At 37.8% G+C, this 23,924-nt stretch overlaps 1 protein-coding gene across 6 annotated transcripts in view; it reads left to right on the forward strand.

Annotated features, from left to right (window-relative positions):
* KIF21A (kinesin family member 21A) overlaps window positions 1-22,750 on the forward strand; it is a 103,020-nt gene extending 80,270 nt beyond the window's left edge. For 2 of the 6 annotated variants that reach the window (XM_058191951.1, XM_058191953.1), the window contains 12 exons: window positions 240-294; window positions 1,580-1,797; window positions 4,661-4,774; window positions 5,211-5,339; window positions 6,723-6,761; window positions 9,829-9,962; window positions 12,432-12,612; window positions 13,604-13,768; window positions 15,478-15,595; window positions 18,055-18,225; window positions 19,293-19,492; window positions 21,292-22,750. In XM_058191951.1, coding sequence (XP_058047934.1) covers window positions 240-294; window positions 1,580-1,797; window positions 4,661-4,774; window positions 5,211-5,339; window positions 6,723-6,761; window positions 9,829-9,962; window positions 12,432-12,612; window positions 13,604-13,768; window positions 15,478-15,595; window positions 18,055-18,225; window positions 19,293-19,492; window positions 21,292-21,385 — 1,618 coding nt within the window. In that variant the 3' untranslated portion in view covers window positions 21,386-22,750. The remainder of the gene's footprint in view (window positions 1-239; window positions 295-1,579; window positions 1,798-4,660; window positions 4,775-5,210; window positions 5,340-6,722; window positions 6,762-9,828; window positions 9,963-12,431; window positions 12,613-13,603; window positions 13,769-15,477; window positions 15,596-18,054; window positions 18,226-19,292; window positions 19,493-21,291) is intronic. The other 4 variants (XM_058191955.1, XM_058191954.1, XM_058191956.1 and 1 more) reach the window with 3 other exon arrangements.
* The last annotated feature ends 1,174 nt before the right edge of the window (window positions 22,751-23,924 follow it).

Consider the following 23,924-nt stretch of genomic DNA (forward strand, 5'->3'; position numbering starts at 1 on the left):
ACGGGAGCCCGATGATTATTATTGTTTATATATTGGAGAGTTGCTTTAGGACAATGTGAATTGGGGTTTTTTTTGATGGTATTTTTTTATTGTTTCTATATAATTATTGCTATCATTGTGGACCATCCAAAGTTATGGCACAAAAGATGAATGGCCACATAAGTTTCAAATTGATAATAGGAGAAGGGGTACCTTGTTTCCTTGAGATCTTACCACTAAATGTATGTTTTTATTTGCAGTTCTTTATCTTCAGATCTTATGAAACTTTGTAGTGAAGTCAAGCCTAAAAATAAGGTAAGCTATGAGTAATAGCATGATAAAGGTAAAGAACTCATATTGAATAAAATTTGTAATGTCAAAACTTGTTGGGTTTTGGCAACAGTAGAGAAATGGCTTGATACTATTTTTTTTTTAGGGGGGGTGTTTTCCGATCCACGCTATGCTTAGGGATTTCCTGATCTCACATCCAGAATCAACTTCGCTTAAGTTTTTAAAAGTCCATCAAGATCAATTAGTTTCTGGCTCCTGCTGCAGTCAATAGTATGGCAGAATTTTAGATAGCAACGCCATCATTTTGTCCAAACAGGGTGTGTCTTCAGCTCATTTCCAGCCTTTGAAACTGCTCAGATTCTGCTGTGATCCACCGGTGGCCTGAGGACCTGGCAGCAGAGTCAGACAGTGAGGAGGCTGGGGAGGAATATAAACCAGTCCTCGAGTCTGGGGACAGCTCAGACGAGGGCTCTGCATCGGAGGCAGAGATGGGGACAGGGCCATCTGGGAATTATGTGCTGCCTCCGGAGCCTCCAGAGTCTGACATCAGCGAGGCAGAGGAACTGGGGGAGCCTGTTCCCAGTGCACACATGCGCAGAGCTGCCAGAAGGCAAGAACAGTTAAGACAAAAGGGGCGACTCGGGAGTAAGGTTTGGAGATGATTGGCCCTTCCCATAAGACATAAAAGAGGAGCAAAGGCATGTGAGCCTTTGCAGGAAGCAACTTTGTTTGTTCTGGTCGGTTTAAATTCTGAAGCTCCGTTTTGACTCTGTGCTCCATGTGGCCTTGCAAAACTAATTGCCAATTAGGTCTTTGGTAGCATGTCAAGGGAGATAAAGGTGGGTGTGTGACTCATTACGGGCTGTGAATGAACAGACATCATAGCTGTTGAAATAAAAAGAGGGTTTTGGGGAGAAATCGTGTGCTTTTTACTGTCTCAGGAAGCCTAGGTCAGAACAGATTCAAAATGCTAGAAGGGGAGTGATAATCTCTTTTTGACACCAAATTTTTCTAGTCGTCTAAGTTTTCTTCCAGGTTTTTCTAGTCTTTTCATGATTTGATTGATTGACTAAAACCTGGAAGAAAATGAGAGAGTTTTCTCATTCAGAATGTTTTTTTTGTCTTTGTGTTTTCTGTGTTGACCAGGGGATCAGAAGAAGATAAGAATAACCTTACCTTCACAGTATTCTAGCCCATTTACTGCTAGCGATCAACAAAACATGAATGGAACTAGTTAACCTTCAGACAGTAGCTGCCTTTGTCAGCATAGATAACTAGGAATAATTTTATCTTTTCCAATCTTTGTCAGGCACGCCGTAGGACAACAACCCAGATGGAACTGCTTTATGCTGATAGCGGTGATTTAACTTCAGATGTCAGTGCTGGAGAGTCAGCTGTATCGAGTCCTCTTACATTGGTTGCAGAAGCTCAAGAAAGTGGGATGGATTCTGACACAAAAGAACCTTCTGCCAGGGACAGAGAGGCCCTTCAGTTGCAGTCACCCTTGCCTTCTAAGGCTGCCAGCATGTAAGATATATACAGTGCACTGATTCCCTCTTGGCTTCTTAATACATGTTTGGTCACATTTCATTTGTCTTCAGAATAGAGTAGAGTAGAACTGAACTGAACAGAACAGAACAGAACAACAAAGTTGGAAACGACCTTTCAAAGGTTTTCATAACTACAGATGTTAGAGCAACTGGTTCAGTTCCTTCATGGTGGGCTTCTTCGGCACTAGGATAATAGAAGAGCGTTTGAAGCAAGAAGGAACATAGCACATCTCTAGTGATTTATTGAAGATATGGGTGAAGATGGGGGCCAATTGGTCAGAACAGACTTTTAAGCAAGAAGATCTTGTCTGGGCCTGGACCTTTTCCTGGCTTTTGTCTGTGAAATAGGTCTTGCACTTCCTTTTCTGTGATCACTAGAATACAATAGAATAGAATTTTTTTATTGGCCAAGTGTGATTGGACACACAAGGAATTTGTCTTTGGTGCATGTGCTCTCAATGTACATAAGGAGAATAAAATAACATTCATCAAGAATAAAAAGATACAACGCTTAGTGATAGTCAAGTTACTAATAAGCTATCAAATTGTACTAGTAAACAAAACAATATAAATTGAAAGATATAAGCAACATAGTTATAGTAATAAGTGGGAAAAGATAGATACTAGTAAGGAAGAGAATAATAGTAATACAGTCTTAGTAAATTATTTGACAGTGTTGTGGGAATTAGTTGTTAAGCAGAGTGATGGCATTCGGGAAAAAACTGTCCTTGTGTGTAGTGGTTCTGGTGTGCAGTGCCCTATAGTGTCGTTCTGAGGGCAGAAGTTGGAACAATTTATGCCCAGGATATAGATATTTTCACAGTCCTCTTTTTGACTCGTGTAGTATACAGGTCCTCAATGGAAGGCAGATTGGTAGCAATTGTTTTTTCTGCAGTTCTAATTATCCGTTAAAGACTGTGTTTGTCTTATTTGGTTGCAGAGCCAAACCAGACAGTTATGGAGGATATCCATAATATATAATATATATATATAGTATAACTTTTATAATATAAAAGTTATGGAGGATCTCCAGAGATCAACTTTCTGTTCAAAGGAATTCGAAGGGTCTCCAGTGCAATTATTGCAGAATTCTAGTATTAAATACTTCTGCATAGAAGGTTCTTGTACTATAACCCTAAACTCAGTCTAAAAATTGAATAGAAATGAATAGTTTTATTTATTGTACTTAGATGTATAGGTAGTCCTCGACTTACAACAGTTCATTTAGTGACCATCCAAAGTTACAACGGTGCTGAAAGAAAGGGACTTACGACAGCTTTTCACACTTACAATATTGCATCCCTGTAGTTACGTGACCAAAATTCAGAAGTTTGGCAACTGGTTCATATTTATGACGGTTGTGGTGTCCCAGGGTCATGTCATCCCCTTTTGCAATCTTCTGACAAGCAATGTCAGTGGGGAAACCAGATTCACTTAATAACTGTGTTACTAAATTAACAGCTGCAGTGGTTCACTTAACAAATGTTTCACTTAGTAACATAAATTTTGGGCTCAATTGTGGTCGTAGGTTGAGGACTACCCGTATAAAGTTCAATGATGGTTAACAATATTGGTAAAAGATACCTGTTTTGTTTGCATAGAGAGAATCCTCTCTATAAAATCCTCTCTCAAAATACCTTTAAAGGAGCTACCCTAACTTGCAGCCCTGGTTAATATATTGGAACTACAAGTCCTACCACAGAAGTCACAGCCTGTTGTGGTCTGCCGGCAGCCTGCAGAGTTGGCAGCAGAGTCGGACAGTGAGGAGGCTGGGGAGGAACATGGGCCAGTCCTGGAGTCTGAGGAAGGCTCAGACAAGGGCTCTGCATCAGAGGCAGAGATGGGGCCAGGGCCATCTGGGAGTTACATGTTGACTCCGGAGCCTCCAGAGTCTGACATCGGAGAGGCATAGGAAGAGGGGGAACCTTTTTCCAGTGCATGCTACCAGAAGGCAAGAACAGTTAAGACAAAAGGGGCGACTCGGGAGTAAGGCTTGGGGTTGATTGGCCCCTCCCATAAGACATAAAGGAGCAAAGGCACGTGAGCCTTTGCAGGAAGCAACGTTCATGCTGGTCGGTTTACATTCTGAAGTTCTGTTTTGACTCTGTGGTCCTTGCAAAGCTAATTAGACTTCTGTCGGACTCTTTACAAACTCTTTGTGCCTCAGCATGGGCTGTGAATGAACAGAATTCACAACTGTTGAAATAAAAAGAGGGTTTTGGGGACTAATTGTGTGCTTTTTGTTATATCAGGAAGCCTAGATCAGAACACAGCCAGTGTAGTAATGCCCCATGTTGACTAAGAATTCCAAATCCATCTACAGCAGCGGTCCCGAAACGTTTTTTGCCATCTTATCTCTCTTTAGTGTAATCTTAATTTTCACACTTCCCCTAAAAATCCAAACACCAAAATGAACACAAATGAACAATGAAAACAATACAATAAAACGTGGGGAAAATTCAGCTTTATTATAATAATGTACCACTAAAAGGTTCTTCATACCTGCCCCTGGACTCTGTGCCTCTCCAAGAAAAGTACACCTCACAGTTTTGGAAATCTTGATCCAAAAATCTTTAATATGATACCTTGAAGAATAACGTATGTGTTTCCATTCAAGTACATTCACCCTTGGAAACTGTTTATACTTACTTGCTTACAGTTGAGTTATGCTGCCTATCCCATTCTGAATGGCTTTTAATAGTATAGTATCTTGCAGTTACTGAAAAAATATTTTTTGTAAAAAAAAATCTGGTGATGCTTTGTCAACTAACTTCAGCAAAACTCTACTGATAATCGAATTAGGATTATTTTACCCAAGTATTCTTTTTCTGTTATGACAGGTCCAAACAGGCATTATCTCCAACAGAAAAAAAAATACCAGAACCTTCACCTGTATCAAAGAGAAAAAGCTATGATAAATCTGTAGATAAGCCAAAGTCAAAAGAACAAAAACAGTAAGACGCTTTACTTTAAATGTTGATTTTATTTGATTGTGTTGTACGAAATTGAGAGTGATTTTGCTTTGTTGATGAAGCTGCCTTTGTAACTCTACTTCTGCACCTCAGTTAACGGTACACTGAAAAGCGGTGTGTAAACTTCATTAATGTGGACTACTTATTGAGGGTTCTCCAATCTTGAAACTATGTTTTCTTACTTACATTTTTTTCTTTGCAGGGGCTTTGTTTTAAGTTGTTATACTGCCATCTTGTGATGGTTTGTTTTATAATCTTTACGTTCTACCACATTACTAAATTAAAGGCATCAGTGACCTAGTCCCTAGCATACTTCCTAAATTTTAAGCTCTTTATTTCATTTGCTTTTTATTTTTTATTTTATTTATTTTTTATTTTATTTACAATTGGTTTTTAATGTTTAATTTTTTTCTTGTAGCTCAGATTCTGGAACCTCAGAGGCTAGTCTATCACCTCCTCCTTCCCCACCAAGCCGGCCCCGTAATGAACTGAATGTTTTTAACCGTCTTACTGTTTCTCAGGGAAGCCCATCATTTCAGAAGGATAAGTAAGTCACAAAGATCCACCTCCCCATAGCAGCGATGGTACCCAAAGCGCATGTGAGCCTGCAACAGAGCTTCAGAATGCTTTGGCTATGGCCATCTCATGCTAAGAGCTAAAAAAAATATAGCTCATTTGTTGCTTCCACACTCTTGAAAATATGGCATTCCTAATGACATAAACATTTCCTGCTGAAATATACCTAAATTTATACTTATGCCTGTGTAAAATAGTTTTTTCTTCTGATCTCCGAAGAGCCAGATTTTCATTTTAAATGATTTTCAGGCATGGGGATACTTTGTGAGTTTCTATGCTGTTGAATGATGCAGTGCCAGCATTCATATAATTATTTGCATTGCCATATAATGCAGTCGGCACTCTCATTTGCCTGAAACCACACTTGGAGGGTAAAGGAAGAACTGAAAGTATCGACGAGAGGAAATTCCAGTACTCACTTTGTGGAGTATTTATTTTTTTCCAGTGGTGGCCGTTTGAATTCATCCAGATTCTTTATTGCAAGCGTGCTGCACTTTCACGGCTAATATATTGTGTTTAACTTTTACGTTTTTGGCAGTAGTATTGAGGGCTTTTTTTTTTTTCTTTATTTCTTGTCTGGTCTTTCTATACTTTGCCTTTAATGTCTCCCCTCCCAAATCTGTGATTCGCTATACATGTTTCTAACAGTTCTTATAATCCACTGAGATCTTTTAGCCTATGCTTGGAACGATTTTATAGTAGCGAAAAGCAATAGCAATTCTCTATAGTGTTACTTATTGAAATTGGACATAAGGGTGTACAAGAACTGTTGATCTGTTTTGAGCTTTCATAATTGTTACTCAGACATCAACTGATTGATTGTGTTGAGGAATGCAGTATCTTCAACTGTTAAAAGTATACTGATACATTCTTTAACACTGGGCTATTTATAAAGGATTACAAGCACATGACTCTGCCTTGATTCCAAAGAAGAAAACGCAAAGGGTTAATTTCTTATCAGCAATTACGATTTTGACTGCGATTGCAAAACTGATCCCTGCCCATCCATCTGATGCATGTATAAATGAACAAAAAGGCAGAAAGCTACATGTTAAATTCAGTCATTTGATCAAAGTTCCCTCCCACAGCTTTTTAAAAGAATTAATCAAGGAAGCTGGAAATGGCTTGTAGAAATTCTGTTTGATAGAAGCTCCATTTCTATCCCCGGTGAAAAATGTTTTCTGCATACATAGTCTTCCATCGTTAACAAACCTGGTTAGGCCTATTTGGGTTTAGTTTACACATTGTTTTTTCTACCTTTTCGTAACAATGCTGTTCCCCTCCCCCTTTCTTCTTTCTTTACTCTGATGATATCTATAATCTTTCTTCATAATCTTACTACTGTTTATTGTAGGTCTGATGAAAGTGATTCTTCTCTGTCGGAGGTACACAGGTACTTTGTATTCCTCCTTTCCATCTTCTGGACTCTTAGTGTTACGCTTAATATTTTTACTTGCAGTTCCTAAATTAACTTAACTAAACATTTTTGCATGTTTTTTTTTAAAAAAAAATCCCATGCTCCTCAAAACGTTCATATGTCTCTTGGATCATTTTTATTTATTTTTTCTGAAGCATTCTTACTCTGTTTGATTTAAAAATATATATCTTTAGCATGTGCACTAATTTCTCTTTGGAAATCATGTCCCAGTGGTGTGCCTGTTTTTACTTATGTCTTTCTTTCTTTCTTTCTTTCTCTCTCTTAATCTTTTAATCAACTCATGGCAAACATTCTCAATTTCCTTTGTTGAAAGTGACAGGCTGTAATGGTCTAGGTAGGAAAGACACAATTTTCGTTTTACATTCACATAGATTCACAACAGTTCTTGAATCTTAAAGGTGCTATAAAAACAGCCCATCTGGAAGGGAAATCTGTGCCTTCGGAGTAAAGGGAATAGAAATTATCAATAGTAACACGAGCATTTGTCAGTCTTAAACCTTAAGCTTAGGACAGAAATAACCCCTGCAACTAGTTCTCAATACAGGAGACTAGGATATAACTAAAAGTCGAAGAATTTCTGAATCAACATGTTGCAAATTAGAAATTATTTATAAGAATTTTATTCAGCTGCCCAGTTTTTAAATTGTGCTTTCACTTATATATGTACAGAATGAAGTAACAAGTAATATTTTTCAGGTAACAGAACACTGTCGAATACTTAGAACTGATTCTAATTGTTTCTTCATTCATTGTTACTGAGAGTGTCTATATCTCTTGGCACATAGACCTCTACTTCTATACATCTGTAGCCCATTTGAACAAATTCCTGGCACATTTAATTCCTTTTTTTTTTTTTTAAAGGAATCAGTTTAGCTTGTTTTTATTTTATTGGAAATTTCTGATACAACATACAAGTTTTTCCCCTAAATAGTTTCTGTCTTCCTTGCTTGCAATCCAGCTTTTACTGACTGACTTCATTCTGTCTTTAATTTACACATAAAGCACCTATATTTGAAAGATACAAAGAGTCTAAAACATTTACTATTTAAACATCCAAATTCGTTAGAAATAGAAGAGCTTGAAGGCTCTTATTAGCACTTGTTTTTTCTATGGTATTTATTGTCTTTTTCTTGGTACAACAATTATATTTACAGTCCTTAAGCAGGTATAAAACTATACATGCTTCAATTATATTCCAGTCTTCTAATCTATAACTTATACAGTAGAAAGATGTATTTTCCTAAACCTTAATTTAATCTACATAACTCTTTTCTTTTATTATATATATTATACATTAGCATCTTTAATATATAAGTTCTTTCAGAGCCGCTATAGATATATTCAGTGAGTCTACAGAGTATAGGAATATTGACTTCTGTACTTCTTTGCTTTATAATTTAGATTTCAGGTTTCACATCTTGAAAATGGTACTATTCAATTGGCTCTGCTTTAATACAATCTCAGGGATAGTGATTTGCTAATCGATACGAGATTATAAGTATGCATCTGATACATCATTAAACTTACTCATTTTTCCCAAATCCAAACTCATTTTCCCAAATCCAAACTTTAAATGTTGTCTCCTTGTTAACAGAGGTTTATAAACCTCTGATTCCCTTGAGCCAAATTTGAATGCCTGGAAAAAGTCCATGATATTTTCTTAGCGTCAGTTGGAGAAGTGGTTTGCCATTGCTTTTTGAAATGTTTTTTTTTTCCAGCTTTCTACACTAAACTAGAGCCCTGAGATTTCTTCGCAATCTTTAATCCAAGTACTAACCCAATCTAATGCTGCTTCATTTGTTATGAGGTCATGCAAGTGTAGATGTGGTGCGTCTCTGCTGAAAAAGGTTCTTTGATCCAGGAGCTCATAGAGTAATTTTCTTCAAAACTCCCCTGCTGCACTTCCACTGCCGCTTTCTGGATCAGAGTTGAGTGTTTGTAAGGCTACAGGAAGTTGAAGAATCTTATAAATCATCTCTCTTTCCGAGAGACATTTGTTCCAAGAACCTGCTGTCTGTAGGCTCAATGGAAGAAATTAAAACCTTTCACGAATTGTTTGGGAAATCATACAAAGATCATTCAGAGACTTTGCAGATTATTTTGTTAGTATCATTACCAAACAGTATACGTGTGTACAATAATGAATGAAACTGGCCAAGTATGTGAAAATGTATGTATGAGCACATGTGTACTCACACATAATATAAGCTAAGATTAGGTAAAGAGCACCATGAGGAAATAATATATTTGCTCTCTCTTCATTTTTAAAATAATTAAAAATGCTAGTAAATATTTTTTGGGAATAATTTAATTTTCCTTAGCATAGAATATGGATTTGGTTAAGTAAATAGACTGGATATAGGAAACATACTGCCCTGTTTGGTGCAATTCAAACTCTTATTTGGCCATATTTTTTTAAAAAATCTGTCTCTTAATGAAGCAACTCCAATTAACTAAGGACAGTAATTGGACCTGTCCATTTTGCTGGAAGATAGTATCTGTAAATATGTGTGCTGCTCAGAGCTCTTTGGTCCATGATCAAGCTAATCTTTTCCATTGCTGTTCTCTTGGCCAACAAGCACAGGTTGGGAAAAATTCACTTGTTCAAAGAGCAAGTGTATGGCCTGTTACATAGCCACAGCAGAGTATAAATTCGTAGATAGCAATAGGAGTTAGACTTATATACCGCTTCACAGTGCTTTACAGCCCTCTCTAAGCGGTTTACAGAGTCAGCATATTGCCCCCAACAATCTGGCTCCTCATTTTACCCACTTTGGAAGGATGGGAGGCTGAGTCAACCTTGAGCCTGGTGAGATTCGAACTGCCAAATTGCAGGCAGCCGGCAGTCGGCAGAAGTAGCCTGCAGTACTGCACTCTAACCACCGCACCATCGTGGGTCATATTCTTAATCTATATCTTCATGAAAGATTTCCACTAATGCAGGGCTAAGTGGCTGGAATAGTAAAATCAAATTAAAAATTACTTGATACCGTGACTAATATATGCTTCTTTTTCCATTTAGAGGTATAATCAACCCAGTTTCTTCAAAATTTGTCCGACCCTCCCCAGTTCAATGTATCTATATTGCTGAAGGTCATATGAAGGCTGTGCTTTGTGTTGATTCTACTGACGATCTCCTCTTCACTGGATCAAAAGGTGTGATGGGTTTCCATGGTGTTTATGTAGCTTTCTGAAGTTTGCTTTCAGTATTGATGAGGTTACCAATAGATCACAAAATGTTCTAAGAACAACAGGTTACCGTATTTTTCAGACTATAAGACGCACCGAAGTATAAGACGCACCAAGATTTCGAAGAGGAAAATAAGAAAAAAAAAGTTTTTGCCCTCCCCGGCCCCCAGGAGAACTCTGCAGGCCTCCCAAACCCTCTATGTGTCCCATTTATGCGAAAAATTGGATGCGCAGAGCGTTTGGAACACCTGCAGAGTGCTCCTGCAGGCTGGGGAGGACAAAAACGCAATGAATGGGGGGTTTGGGAGGCGAAAAACGGGCCTGTTTTTGGCGAAAAATGGGACACACGGGGCGGGGTTTCGGGAGGCCAAAAATGGCTGTATTCAGTGTATAAGATGCACCAACATTTCCAGCCTTTTAGGGGTGGGGCAGTGCGCTTTATACTCTGAAACGTACAGTACATTTTAAGCCTGTGTGAATCCATTTATTGCATTTTAATGGAAGATTTAAGAGTCAAATTAAGGAGGGCACATAAGTTTGCAATTCAAGATTCAAGGGCAAACTGATTCAATTTGGAGCAATGTGAAATTTGGCTGAAAACAAAATAGCTGCAGGGTATAATGGGAAAGCATCAAAATATCAGCCTGATTTTTTTGGCAGGACAAGATAACAATAGCGGGGATAATAAAACTTTTAGAGGAGGATATCTGTAAACTCTATACCTTTAAGAGATTCACAACAATAATGGCAACAAGGACGAGTAACTAACAACACGGAAAGCTCCAAATTGATTGCAAAAAGACTGCTTCAAATGATTAATACAAAAAGTGTCCTGCTTCAGTTTATTTATTTATTTTTCAAAACTTGTATAAAAAGCTATTTTTCATTTATTGTTTTTCCTAAGGTGCAAGGCCTAGTGTAACAATTATGGCCATTAACTTGCCATGATAGATGGGTTTTGCTGTCACTGATCATCAGCTTTTTCAGAATGTCAAGATACAGAAGTTACGTCACTGAAAAAAGTGACTTATGACTATTTTTCACACTTATGACCATTGCAGCATCCCCCTGGTCACGTGATCAAAATTCAGAAACTTGGCAACTGAATCACATTTATGACAGTTGCAGTGTCCTGGGATCATGTGATCCCCTTTTTCGACCTCCTGACAAACAAAGTCAACCTGGTTCCCTGATCCACTTAACAACCGGGCCACTAACTTAACAACTGCAGTGATTCACTTAGCAGCTGTGGCAAGAAAGGTCGTCCAATGGGGCAAAACTCATTTAACAAATGTCTCACTTAGCAACATAAACTTTGGGCTCAATTGTGGTCGTAAGTCAAGGACAACCTATAGCTAGTACAGCTGCTTTCCAAACTTGGCTGTTCTTAAAGAAGGCTCACTATATGAGGCCAAGGAAGGTACCTTGGAGAAACCTGAATTCTGAAGTGATTAACTTGATCTGATTTATTTTTTTTTACATCTCAAAAATCTGGCATTTTAACAGGGGTGCATAATTTTCTATATCCACTGTAAAAACCACTTCTGATACAAAGTGCATCCTTCATCTGAGTATTTTCCTAGTTATTATATTCTTTATGTTGAGCTTGAAAAGAATCGCCTGCATTTCGGATCCCCCAGCTTCTGATGAAATACGCCAATTTTAAGAAGTCATTTTATTTCTATTAATATTAGAAGTATTTTGTCAGCAAATTAACACAGTGAATCAGCCTTTTCATTTGATTGCATTTTATTTGCGAAACAGTACAACTGCTAAAGTTCCTCAGAGCTTCTTGGAAAGCTAACTACAATAAATAATTGCCTCTGGTAGAGTAGTTTGGATTTGATCCCTAGGACACAATGTTTTGCTGGAAATGTTGCATTTCCCTATCAGTTATTTACAGGCATTTGTGGATTAATTTTTGTTATTTGGTACAATCCTTTTCTGTAATATTCTTACAAAGCGAGCCTTTATTCCATGCCTGATAACTTATTGTTAGGTTATTGTAGTGTGGTGCACGTGACATTCCTTTTGAAATAAATTGAAACTTCAGTTGCTATAAAATATAATTACAGGATGTTGCAATTAAAATATCCTTTTTACATCTAGCCAAAGGTTTTTTTTAAAGTATCCTACTTTCTGTTTTTTTTTCAAAAATTGAAAATATTATTGTCTGCTCTCAAATTTTAATGTTTCTTTACATAGAATTTTTGCCGCCTACGTGTTTGTTCCTTTGCTAGTGTCGGTTGACTCTTTGAGCAACTTTTAGAGATAATTGTCAGACATTGATTTGCCTCTTTTATCTATATTTACATAATTTGTGAAAATAGCAGTTCATTATGAAGCAACAAACAAACTGAAGGTAAGAATGCCCGTATTGTGCAAAATAATCTAGCATATTTTATTTGTTGTATTTTTTTCTCTCTCTCTTTTTAGATCGCACTTGTAAAGTATGGAATTTGGTTACTGGGCAGGAAATCATGTCTTTGAGTGGTCACCCTAACAATGTTGTATCTGTAAAATACTGTAATTATACTAGTTTGGTGTTCACGGTCTCAACATCTTATATTAAGGTGTGGGACATCCGCGATTCTGCTAAATGTATCCGAACGCTAACGTAAGTTGAGACTCTAAAAATCAAAAATGTAATATTATAACATTAATAGATTTTGCAGTAAGTGCCAAGACAGTCATAATTATGCAGAATAAACAGGCTCAGAAGAACTATTTTGTTTTCAACTTTTGGGAAAATCTCATTAAGCTGGCAAATTGAAAAATTACTTGTAAGGTATATGCAGTCTAAGTAAAAATAAAGCCCTGATGAGAAAACAAAACCAAACTTCTGCTGGCAAGGAGCTCTAAATTAAACCCTATAAACAAAGGTGACAAATTGATTTAAGTGGTAAAAAAAGAAAGCATGCAATTTCTCTTTTGATTTTCCTTATTCTGCATCAGCCTCTGAATCCAAGTACGTTTTGAAAGTCTTCTCAAAGCCAAGGCAGCTGGTCTTAATTCTGCCTGAAGCTTTTCTCATCTTTTTAACTAGAGAGTTTAGGGCATCACAGATCATGGAGGAAGCCACTAAATTAGGCCTCTTCTATCTCAAAGGGAAGAGAGAATCAATTCACATTAAATTGGGCCTCAATGTCTGATGCCTGATTAGAACACTCAACGCTAGCAAGATGTGTGATAAATATACATTATTTTATTTAATCAAATGTGTATAGCTGCCTTTCTCATTGGTGTACTAGGTGGCATGCAATAAAACAAATCTTAAATAACCCTTAAAACAATTAATATAAAATATAAGATAAAATATAAGATAAGATCATGGGAGAATACACCCAAATCTCACATAGAACACAACCATCTTCTGGTCTAGTTGTGATATTGTTTTCATTATTGCTTGTATGCTTTCCAGAGTCACTTTTAGTAAGATGGGCAGCTACATAAATGTGCTAATTAAATAAATAAATTGGAAGCTTTCCATTTAAAACAATGTGCATCAACCCATTGCCTTATTGTGTTCAGCAATGGACAGATAACATTAATACTCAAAATCTAATCCAATCTTGCCTTGTTTTGTTCTTTTTCCTTATAAAATGAAGATCTTCAGGCCAGACAATGCCAGGGGATGCTTGCTCTGGAAATACCAATAGAACTGTTACAATTCCAGCTGGTGAGAACCAGATAAATCAGATTGCCTTAAATCCAACAGGCACTTTTCTATATGCAGCTGCAGGAAACGTGGTCAGAATGTGGGACCTGAAGAGGTAATGTTTCCAAATTATTTACTATTTTATTTACTATTTTTACTATTTCCAAATAATAAAAAAGATGTTGAGACTAGAGTGCAGAGAAGAGCAACAAAGATGATTAGGGAACTGGAGGCTAAAACATATGAAGAACGGTTGCAGGAACTGGGTATGTCTAGTTTAATGAAAAGAAGGACTAGGGGAGACATGATAGCAGTGTTCCAATATCTCAGGGGCTGCCACAAAGAAGAGGGAGTCCGGCTTTTCTCCAGAGCACCTGAGGGCAGGACAAGAAGCAATGGGTGGAAACTAATCAAGGAGAGAAGCAACTTAGAACTAAAGAGGAATTTCCTGACAGTTAGAACAATTAATCAAGTTGTGAATGCTCCAACACTGGAAATTTTTAAGAAGATGTTGGATAACATCTTGTCTGAAGTGGTGTACGGTTTCCTGTCTAAGCAGGGGGGTTGGACTAGAAGATCTCCAAGGTCCCTTCCAACTCTATTATTCTGTTCTATTTACTGACCACACTGGAGCATTGCAGTTCTTGGTGCCAAAATGAATTGGTAGCTGTAATCTGCACTAGATTTCTTCAATTTGGAAGCTAGCAAGGACTAGTCACTATCAGGGTTCATTAAATATTTGTAGTGGGTACCCTGATATATCATCATTTCTTCCCATGGCACAAGCATTGAATTGCAAATGCAGTTGCAATGTATGACTTTGGTGACTATAGTGACAATGTACGAGTATGGTGACTATACGTATGGCTAAGGGTATAGTTCGTCCTTTATTTTTCTTTACAAAGGAAAAGGTTTGTCCTTTTTACTTTACAAAGGAAAAATTCAAAGCCAAGAAAGATGCATATTCTGATAAACTTAAGTAAAAAAACACAGAATATTTAAATTTATTTTAGAAAGACAATTCCATTTCCATATTTTTCACATGAATAACGGACAGAAGTCAGTTTTCGAAAAGTAAATCTAAGGGACAACTTTCTGATGTAAAGGACAGCCCTTTAAAATAAAGTTACTGTAGTCACTGTATATATGAGTTGAATCGGTGGGTTTCAAATTTTTTTACTACCGGTTCTGTGGGCATGGCTTGGTGGGCATTGCAGGGGAAGGATACTGTAAAATCTCCATTCCCACCCCACTCTAGCGGAAGGTTACTGCAAAATATCCATTTCCTCCTGATCAGCTGGGACTCGGGAGACAGAGAATAGATGGGGGCAGGGCTAGTCAGAGGTGGTGTTTACCGGTTCTCCGAACTACTCAAAATTTCTGCTACCAGTTCTCCAGAACTGGTGAGAACCTGCTGAAACCCACCTCTGAATTGAATGCTTGATTTTTCTCTCAAAGCCACTATTCCTTCATAATCATACCCAAAAAGTATCTGCTGAGGTGCAGGCCAAGTCTACCAGCTGTACTTTTACCTCCAAGTAAACATATTAAATGCTTTACCAGCTATTCTTGTGGAAATACCTTTGGTGCCTGCAGATACTCAGGAGAAGGTCATGAACTCCTCAAAGCAAGCAGAGGGAAGTGTAGAGCTGTGGCTGACTCATATCTTCAACAAATACTGTAGATTCAGACAGATGTTACACTTGTTCAATGATTTGCACCGGCCATAGTTTTGAAAAAGAATTAGTTGAGGTGGTTTGTTTGGTTTTGAAATAATTAAGTTATTTTACGTCTCAGAAGTTCTATCTTTCCCTATTCTTCTAGATTTCAGTCTACAGGAAAACTAACAGGTCACTTGGGCCCAGTTATGTGTCTCACAGTAGATCGTATTTCTAATGGACAAGATCTCATCATTACTGGCTCCAAGGACCATTATATAAAGGTAACCTCTCACGCGGGGCTGAAATGTAATTTTTTTTCTACCGGTTCTGTGGGTGTGGCCTGGTGGGGGGGTAATGTGACTGGGTGGGTGTGGCCAACTTTTTTTTTTTTTACTTTTAAAAGCATTTTTTCTACAACCTCTTAGGCCGAAGAGCTTGTAGAAAAAATGCTTTGAAAGGATTCTGACAATCTCAGGTGAGTTGCCTAATCGCCAGAGCCCTTTAAAACCTTTTTTTTTAACAGCTTCTTCGGCCAAAGGGGTTGTAGAAAAAATGCTTTGAAAGAGTTCTGACAATCCCAGCTGAGCCGCGCGATCATCAGAGGCTTTTTTTTTTTTTTTACTTTTAAAAGCTTTTTTTGGGCTGAAGAAAAAATGCTTTTAAAAGTAAAAAAAATCTCTGATGATTAGAGAGGGGGAGGGGGGCCAGGAATTTTTGCTACCGGTTCTCCGAACCACCCGCCACCATCACTACCGGATAACGTGATCCGGTCCGAACCGGGAGCATTTCACCCCTGCTCTCACACATTTTAGAAAACAATCATATGAAAGTAAGCTTCAAGAATGAACTTTCTTTGTTTCTCTCCTTACAAGTTTTGGAGAGACACTTCAGTCCTGTATGAAACTATTTAAACATCTGTTTATTTTTTTATTTTTATTTTTTTTTATTTACATTTATATCCCGCCCTTCTCCGAAGACTCAGGGCGGCTTACAGTGTGTAAGGCAATAGTCTCATTCTATTTGTATATTTACAAAGTCAACTTATTGCCCCCCCAACAATCTGGGTCCTCATTTTACCTACCTTATAAAGGATGGAAGGCTGAGTCAACCTTGGACCTGGTGGGATTCGAGCCTGCAGTAATTGCAGGCTGCTGTGTTTTAATAACAGGCTATCTTACAGCCTGAGCCACCACGGCCCTGGTGGAATTCAGTGGAGTGGAATGTATTATTAATCTGTCTTTTACAGTTGAAACGCTGGTCGGGCTGACATTTTCTGAGCACATTTATGAATGAAAAGTAGGAATTCCCTATTTGCATTGAAAAATCTTCAGACGGATTCTCTCATTCATTCATCCTTCAAATTTATATAGCAACCCATTTCCTAGATAGAGAGAGAGAGAGAGAGAGAGAGACAGACAGACAGACAGACATATATATATGAGTCTATGGTATAAAAAACAGCAATGCAACAGTTTAAAAAACAAGAAAAAATATAAAATCATAGTTGAGAAACAACAAAATACCTAAAACTCATAGCACAAAGTCATCCAAATAGTCAAACAATTAGTATTGCAAATGCACCGACTCCATCACACTTTTGGATCTATGTGCCCATTGACAAATCTGTCTTCAGAGCCTTGCAAAAAGCCAGCAGGATCAGGTCCAATCTGATCTCAGGTGTGTGGGAGTGACGTTCCAAAGGCCATGGCAAAAAAAAAAAAAAGGCTGTCTTCCTGGGTCCCTCCAGAGAATACAGGTGAAACTTAAAAAATTAGAATATCATGCAAAAGTTCATTTATTTCAGTAATGCAGCTTAAAAGGTGAAACTAATATATGAGATAGACTCATTACATGCAAAGCGAGATAGTTCACGCCTTGATTTGTCATAATTTTGGTGATTATGGCTGACAGCTCATGAAAACCACAAATTCACAATCTCAGAAAATTAGAATATTACATGAAATCAAGAAAACAAGGATTGTACATAGAACAATATCGGACGATATTCTAATTTTTTGAGTTTCACCTGTATTTCCTGGTTGATAGGTGTTTAAAAGTGTTCAACTTTTCATGGGTTTTGTTTGGATGTTTGAGAGTAAAATGTGTAGTTCGGTGTTATCTTTTTTTAATGAAAAGGACCTTCTCTGTCCACATTTTCAGATATAAATAGCCTTAACTTCATAGTTTTATGCCTGGATAAATATGTATAAGATCACAATCCAAATCAATCCCCAATAATTGCTGTTACTTAGAAATATTTTAAAATGTTGCCACTGACATGTTGCTGAATTAGTATATGGACAAATAATAAACCATGTTTTAATTGAATAGAATGCTGCTGTTTAGTAGGTTAATTATTGTTACTCTAGCGCTCATTTGATTATTGATAGAATCAGAAATGCTTGAAGTCCATTCCTTGAGGTACAGTGGTAATGAAATAATTTTAGTAATGAGACTTTGAAAAATAATTTCATTTTTTGGTGCAGAGAAAATGTAAATAAAATAAGTTAGGCATTTGTGATTGCTGACTGCCCATGATACTTGAACTCACAAAGATTTAAAAACAGTAATTTCCACTAATGCGCTACCCCAAATTTTCAAGGGATTAATGATATTCAATAATCCATTAGAGGACTATTGTATATTCATTAAGAATAAGGGATGCATTTCCTCATACATGTTTGCTTAATTGCTAACCAAAACAATTCTGCAGATATAGAAGTGTATTATCTTATTCCAGATGTTCGATATAACTGAAGGAGCTCTTGGAACTGTAAGCCCTACACACAACTTTGAACCTCCTCACTACGATGGCATTGAAGCACTTACTATTATGGGTGACAACCTTTTTAGTGGCTCCAGAGATAATGGAATTAAAAAATGGGACTTGGCTCAAAAAGACCTAATTCAGGTAATATTAAAACACAAAACACATTAAGATTGTCACAATTGTTATTAGAAAAATTATAACTAAAAGCCAACATGGGTTTGTCAAAAAGAGATCATGCCAGACACACCTTATTTCATTCTTTGACAAAGTAACCCCATTAGTAGTTCAGGTATGAATATAGTCTACGTAGACTTCAGTAAGGTATTTGACAAAGTAGACCACAACCTATTTCTTGGTAAGATAAAACAATGTGGGATAGACAGTACTATCCACCAGACGACTGTTGGCTGACCAGCTACATTCAACATGTAGCCTGCAATGGAGCCACCTCTGCATGGAAGAAGCATGCATGCAGGTAGGTAACCCAAGGTTCATAAATGATCTAGATAAGGGGATAGAAGAGAAATTCATCAAATTTGCCGACAACCCCAACTTGGAGGGAATAGTCAACAGTTTAAAAGATAGGCTTAATATTCAGAAGGATCTTGACAGACTACTGGGCAAGTCAATGGGGGAAACCAGATTCATTTAATGACCACATGATTCAGTTGACTGTGGTGATTAGCATAACAACCATGGCAAAAAGGGTCATAAAATTGTGCACAACTTACTTAACAACTGCCTTGTTTAACAACAGAAGTTCTGGTCTCAGTTGTGCCCATACATTTGTTTTGTTTTTGTTTTGTTTTTTTACATTTATATCCCGCCCTTCTCTGAAGACTCAGGGCGGCTTACAGTGTGTAAGGCAATAGTCTCATTCTATTTGTATATTTACAAAGTCAACTTATTGCCCCCCCCAACAATCTGGGTCCTCATTTTACCTACCTTATAAAGGATGGAAGGCTGAGTCAACCTTGGACCTGGTGGGGCTTGAACCTGCAGTAATTGCAGGCAGCTGGTTTTAATAACAGGCTTCTTACAGCCTGAGCCACACCGCGGCCACATTGAGGACTATCTGTAATGGAATGCATATGATTTTGCTCTACACATCTAATTATCTTCCAGTTCATATTTTCTAAAACGGTTTTGTCCCTAGTTAAGAGGTATTGCCATTTTTTTTTTGCCTCAACTTGTGGTTTTCTTTTCAGCAAGTTCCTAATGCTCATAAGGATTGGGTTTGCGCTCTTGGTGTCGTTCCGGATTCCTCTGTGCTATTGAGCGGCTGCCGAGGAGGCATTCTGAAACTCTGGAGCGGAGACACATTTGCCCCAATCAGTGAACTAAAAGGACACGATAGTCCTATTAATGCCATCTGCTCCAATTCCAGCCAGATTTTTACTGCATCTGAGTGAGTTATTTTTTTTAATGTTCTATAGTTATACGGGTAGACCTCGTACAAGTTGCAGTGATGTAGAATGAATGGTGGTTAGGACTTGTTCTTGGAGTTTCAGCTATTCTAGCATCCCCATAGTTACAGGATTGTGATCTGGGTGCTTGGCAGGGGTAAAATGTTCCCGTTCGGACTGGATTGGCCAATCCGGTAGCAATGATGGCGGGTGGTTCGGAGAACTGGTAGCAAAAAGCCCTGCCCCCCCCCATGCCCAGCTGAGCCAAACAATCGTCAGAGCCTTTTTTTTACTTTTAAAAGCATTTTTTTACAACCTCTTCAGCCGAAGAGGTTGTTAAAAAAATGCTTTTAAAAGTAAAAAAAAAGATCGTGCGCCACAACTGATCACACACAACCCGCACACTGTTCTTCTTAGCACATGCCTCCTTTTGGCATGCACCTTGCATTTGGTGTGTGGTGCACCCTGCACATGTGCACACAGCGAGCGAAACGGTAGTAAACCTGTTCAGATTTCACCACTGGCGCTTGGCAACCCACTGGCACCTAACGACTGGTTGTCAAGCACCCCAAATACCCATGATCGCCATTTGTAACCTTCCTTTTCGTCTTCCCCAGAAAGTCAATGGGGAAGACAACAGGGGAGGTTGCAAATTGCTGAGGTAAGTCTCCCCCTTCTGTGGACTCTCCCCAGCTCATCTGTGTACACCAGCCATTATGCGCATCCCCATACACTCTTTCCGACCTTTGCCTGTTGTGCACCATGCACCCTCCTGATTCTCCTCACTTCTTTCCTCACTCAGTAGCAGTCTTTTACATACCTACGGGCCTAGGAACGGCAACTTCCTGCCAGCTGACTTAGATTGTGGGAAGCTAGCAAGAAGTTGGCTCATCTAATGATCAGTGATGGAAAATCAGACCAAAGGGAATTGTGATGGCCTTTACAATCACATCAATTAACGTAGTCCCAATTGTAAGTTGAGGGCTACCTATGTTTTATTTCTGGAATTAATTCATGGCATTATCATTCATCTGAAGCATGGGCCTTTTTTAACAATACATTTTAATAAAGAAATAAATGAATAAACATAATAAGTTGCCCAGGATTCTCATTATATATACACTTCTCTGTGAAATGAAGTGGTGTTGGGTTTCCTGCCTAAGCAAAGGGTTGGACTAGAAGGCCTCCAAGGTCTCTTCCAACTCTGTTATTCTAAATGACGATACAGATAATGCCACAAAATATAAACACACTCAGTATGGGTCTTACAGCTTTTGAATAAATTCAGAATTTTAGAATTTTATTTTTCTGTGTTTTTGATGGTTTAATAGTCCCACACTTTTGGAAAACAAACTATGGAGGCCAAGACAGTATTAACTCCCATTTGTCCCCATTTATAAATTGATATTTGCCAAGTTAGTTCCTTCTCTCTTAAAAACCATCTCCTTAAGGCAGTGCTTCTCAAATAGTGGGGCGCGCCCCCCGGGGGGGCGCGAGGCTCCGTAAAGGGGGGCGCGTTTGACCTCGGCAAACACTGTCATAACAAGCTAATGATACTATTTACAGTTGCGCGGGGGCGCGAAAAATGTTTTCTTCTTCCTAGGGGGGCATGACAGAAAATAATTGAGAAGCACTGCCTTAAGAAAACTTATTCCAGTGGACAAGACTTATTGCTGTCCTGTACGAGTATTTACTTGATAAAGAACAGTAATGTCTTTCAATCGGAGGTCAGCTTAATTTAATTGAACATTTAATTCATGTTTCTTTTTCATCTCCTTTCAATTTTAATAATGTTTTACAGTGATCGGACTGTGAAAATCTGGAAAGTTCCCAGCAGTCTAGATGGACAGATCTCTGATCCAGGTGATACAAGTGAAGATATTGCCAGTAACTGAACAAGAGTTGCACTGCTAGACATCACAAGCTCTGATGATAAGCTTTGTTCTCACTGAAGTTGCTCTGCGTTTATAGGCAAATGGTAGTACCCGAAAGAATTGTTAATTGTTCTACTGTTAGGCATTCGTATTCTGCTAAAAACTGCTGCCCTTAAGAGCTGCCTTATGTACCTGCGTTCAAAATGTTGGTTTTATATATCTTTGTCTGGGTTTGTGTGACTGCTTGTTCTAACCTATAATGGCTTAATGTGTGTGTATAAATAAGACTTAGCAAAATCAAACTGGATATCTGTGATCTTGAATGGTGGTCTGAAAACTGTAACCTAGAATGTGAAGTTGCCCTACGTACCTCACATTGACCCTTCTGTGGAATGAAACTTCACAGTTATCCAAACTATACCGGTATATTTTATCTCATTTCCAAAGCCTTTAACAGAAGAAGAGAATGGAGGGGTCCTAATACGTTTACTTGAATTTTGCTGCTGTATGAAATATTAAGACTGGAGTGTCAATAAACTGGAAGAGATTACTGCTCTTGGATGGTTACTGTTTTCCAAGCGGAGGGGTCCTGACATTATAAATCAAAAGAAATCGTGCAACTAATAAATCTTTCTTGACTTTATTTTCCATTAAAAGAAAAAGATGGCAGTCATCATGAGAAAATGTGGGATGACTGGAAATTCAAAATCTAGGAATCCAGGGCCTGAATTTCATCTTGGTAAATTGTTGAGGAAGGAGAAGTTGCACAATAATAAACAATAAAACCCTGAAAAGCATCCTATAATCTGCTAACAATGAATGTTACATAACCCTGTACTTTTATTGACCAAAGTAGCGCAGCTTATGTCTACTCCGTGCTCAGGACTAAAAACTAAAATGCTGTTGAATTAACATTTTATTAGGGCTTTAGCCTACCGCAGTTTTCATAGAGAAAGATCTTGTTTTGTTTTTCCATATGGAGTGCTTTTAATCTCATGTTCTAAAGGTTTCCTTTCTTTTAATCTAATTTGATATGCTGCTAAATACATTTTAAATATGTCTATGAACCTTGAAAGATACGTAAGAGAACTGTAACAACGGTATCAAGAAAGACTGTAAATAATGTGAGTTATAAAGAGAGAGACTGGGTTCCTGAGTGAATTTTAAAAATGCTGTAGTGAGTGCAGATTGGAAGATATGTATAATTTATCCAAGTGTTCAGGATTTAATTTGTAAATTCAGCTATTTTTAAAAGTTTAGAATAATTTTCAAGAAAAATGTTTTACTGTTTTATTGGGTATAATGATGGAGAAGATGAGCTTATAAATGTATAGCTTAAGGTAGTCCATTGCTTAAATTAAAAAACACCACATAACTGAATGCACACTATTCGTCATTGGTTTTTGTTTATTCTACTCCCCTCTTCCCAAAAGAAAGATTTTAAATACAGATAGTCCTTGACTTACAACAGTTCATTTAGTGACCGTTCAAAGTTACAACGGCACTGAAAATATGTGACTTATGACCGTTTTTTGACGGTTGCAGCATCCCCATGATCATGTGATCAAAATCTAGACGCTTGGCAACTGTTTCATATAAATATTTTGCTATGCCCCAGGGTCATGTGATCCCCTTTTGAGACCTTCTGACAAGAAAAGACAATGGGGAACCCAGATTCACTTAACAGCCAGTTACTAACTTATCAACTGCAGTAATTCACTTAACAAATGTGGCACGGTTGTAAAATGAGGTGAAATTCACTTAACAGATGTCTCCCTTTGGTTCAATTTCGAAAGGAAAAAAAATAGTGCAACTTATCAACTACCAGAGGGCTGGAAAAGAGCTGATGCGATTCCAATCTTCAAAAAGGGAGAAAATTGATCCTGGAAACTACAGACCAATTAGTTTCATTTCAATGTCTAAGAAGATCCTGGAAAAGATAATCAAGCAATGGATCTGCGAACATCTAGAAACAAGCAAAGCTAATATTAGAAGCCAACATGGGTGTGTCAAAAAGAGATCCTGCCAGGCAAACCTTAGTGCGTTCTTTGACAAAGTGACTAAATTAGTAAATCAGGAAAATACAGTGGACATAATTTATTTACATTTTGGTAAGGCATCTGACAAAGTAAACCACAGTCTACTTGTAAGGTAGAAAAACATGGGATAGACAGCATCACCCCTGATGAATTCATAACTGGCTGACCAATCACATTCAATTTTTAATTCTCAATGAAATTATATCTATGTTGGGGGGGAAGCATGCAGTGGGGTATCTCAAGGTTCTATCTTAGGCCTTTTTAACACCTTCATAGGTGATTTAAATAAGGGAATAAAGGGAATCCATCAAATTTGCAGATGACTCAACTGGGGAATAGCCGACACTTAAAAAAAATAGGCTTAAGATCCAGTAGGACCTTGAGAGAATTGAACACTGGGCCCTATCCCAACAAAATGCAAAATGTAATTCAGTAGTGAGAAAATTAAGGTTTTACACTTCAGCAAGAAAATAAAAAAAAGCACAAGAATACAATAGTTGGTATCTGATTTAACATCAGTA

The sequence above is a fragment of the Ahaetulla prasina genome, chromosome 7, assembly GCF_028640845.1.
Source record: "Ahaetulla prasina isolate Xishuangbanna chromosome 7, ASM2864084v1, whole genome shotgun sequence".
NCBI lineage: Eukaryota > Metazoa > Chordata > Lepidosauria > Squamata > Colubridae > Ahaetulla > Ahaetulla prasina.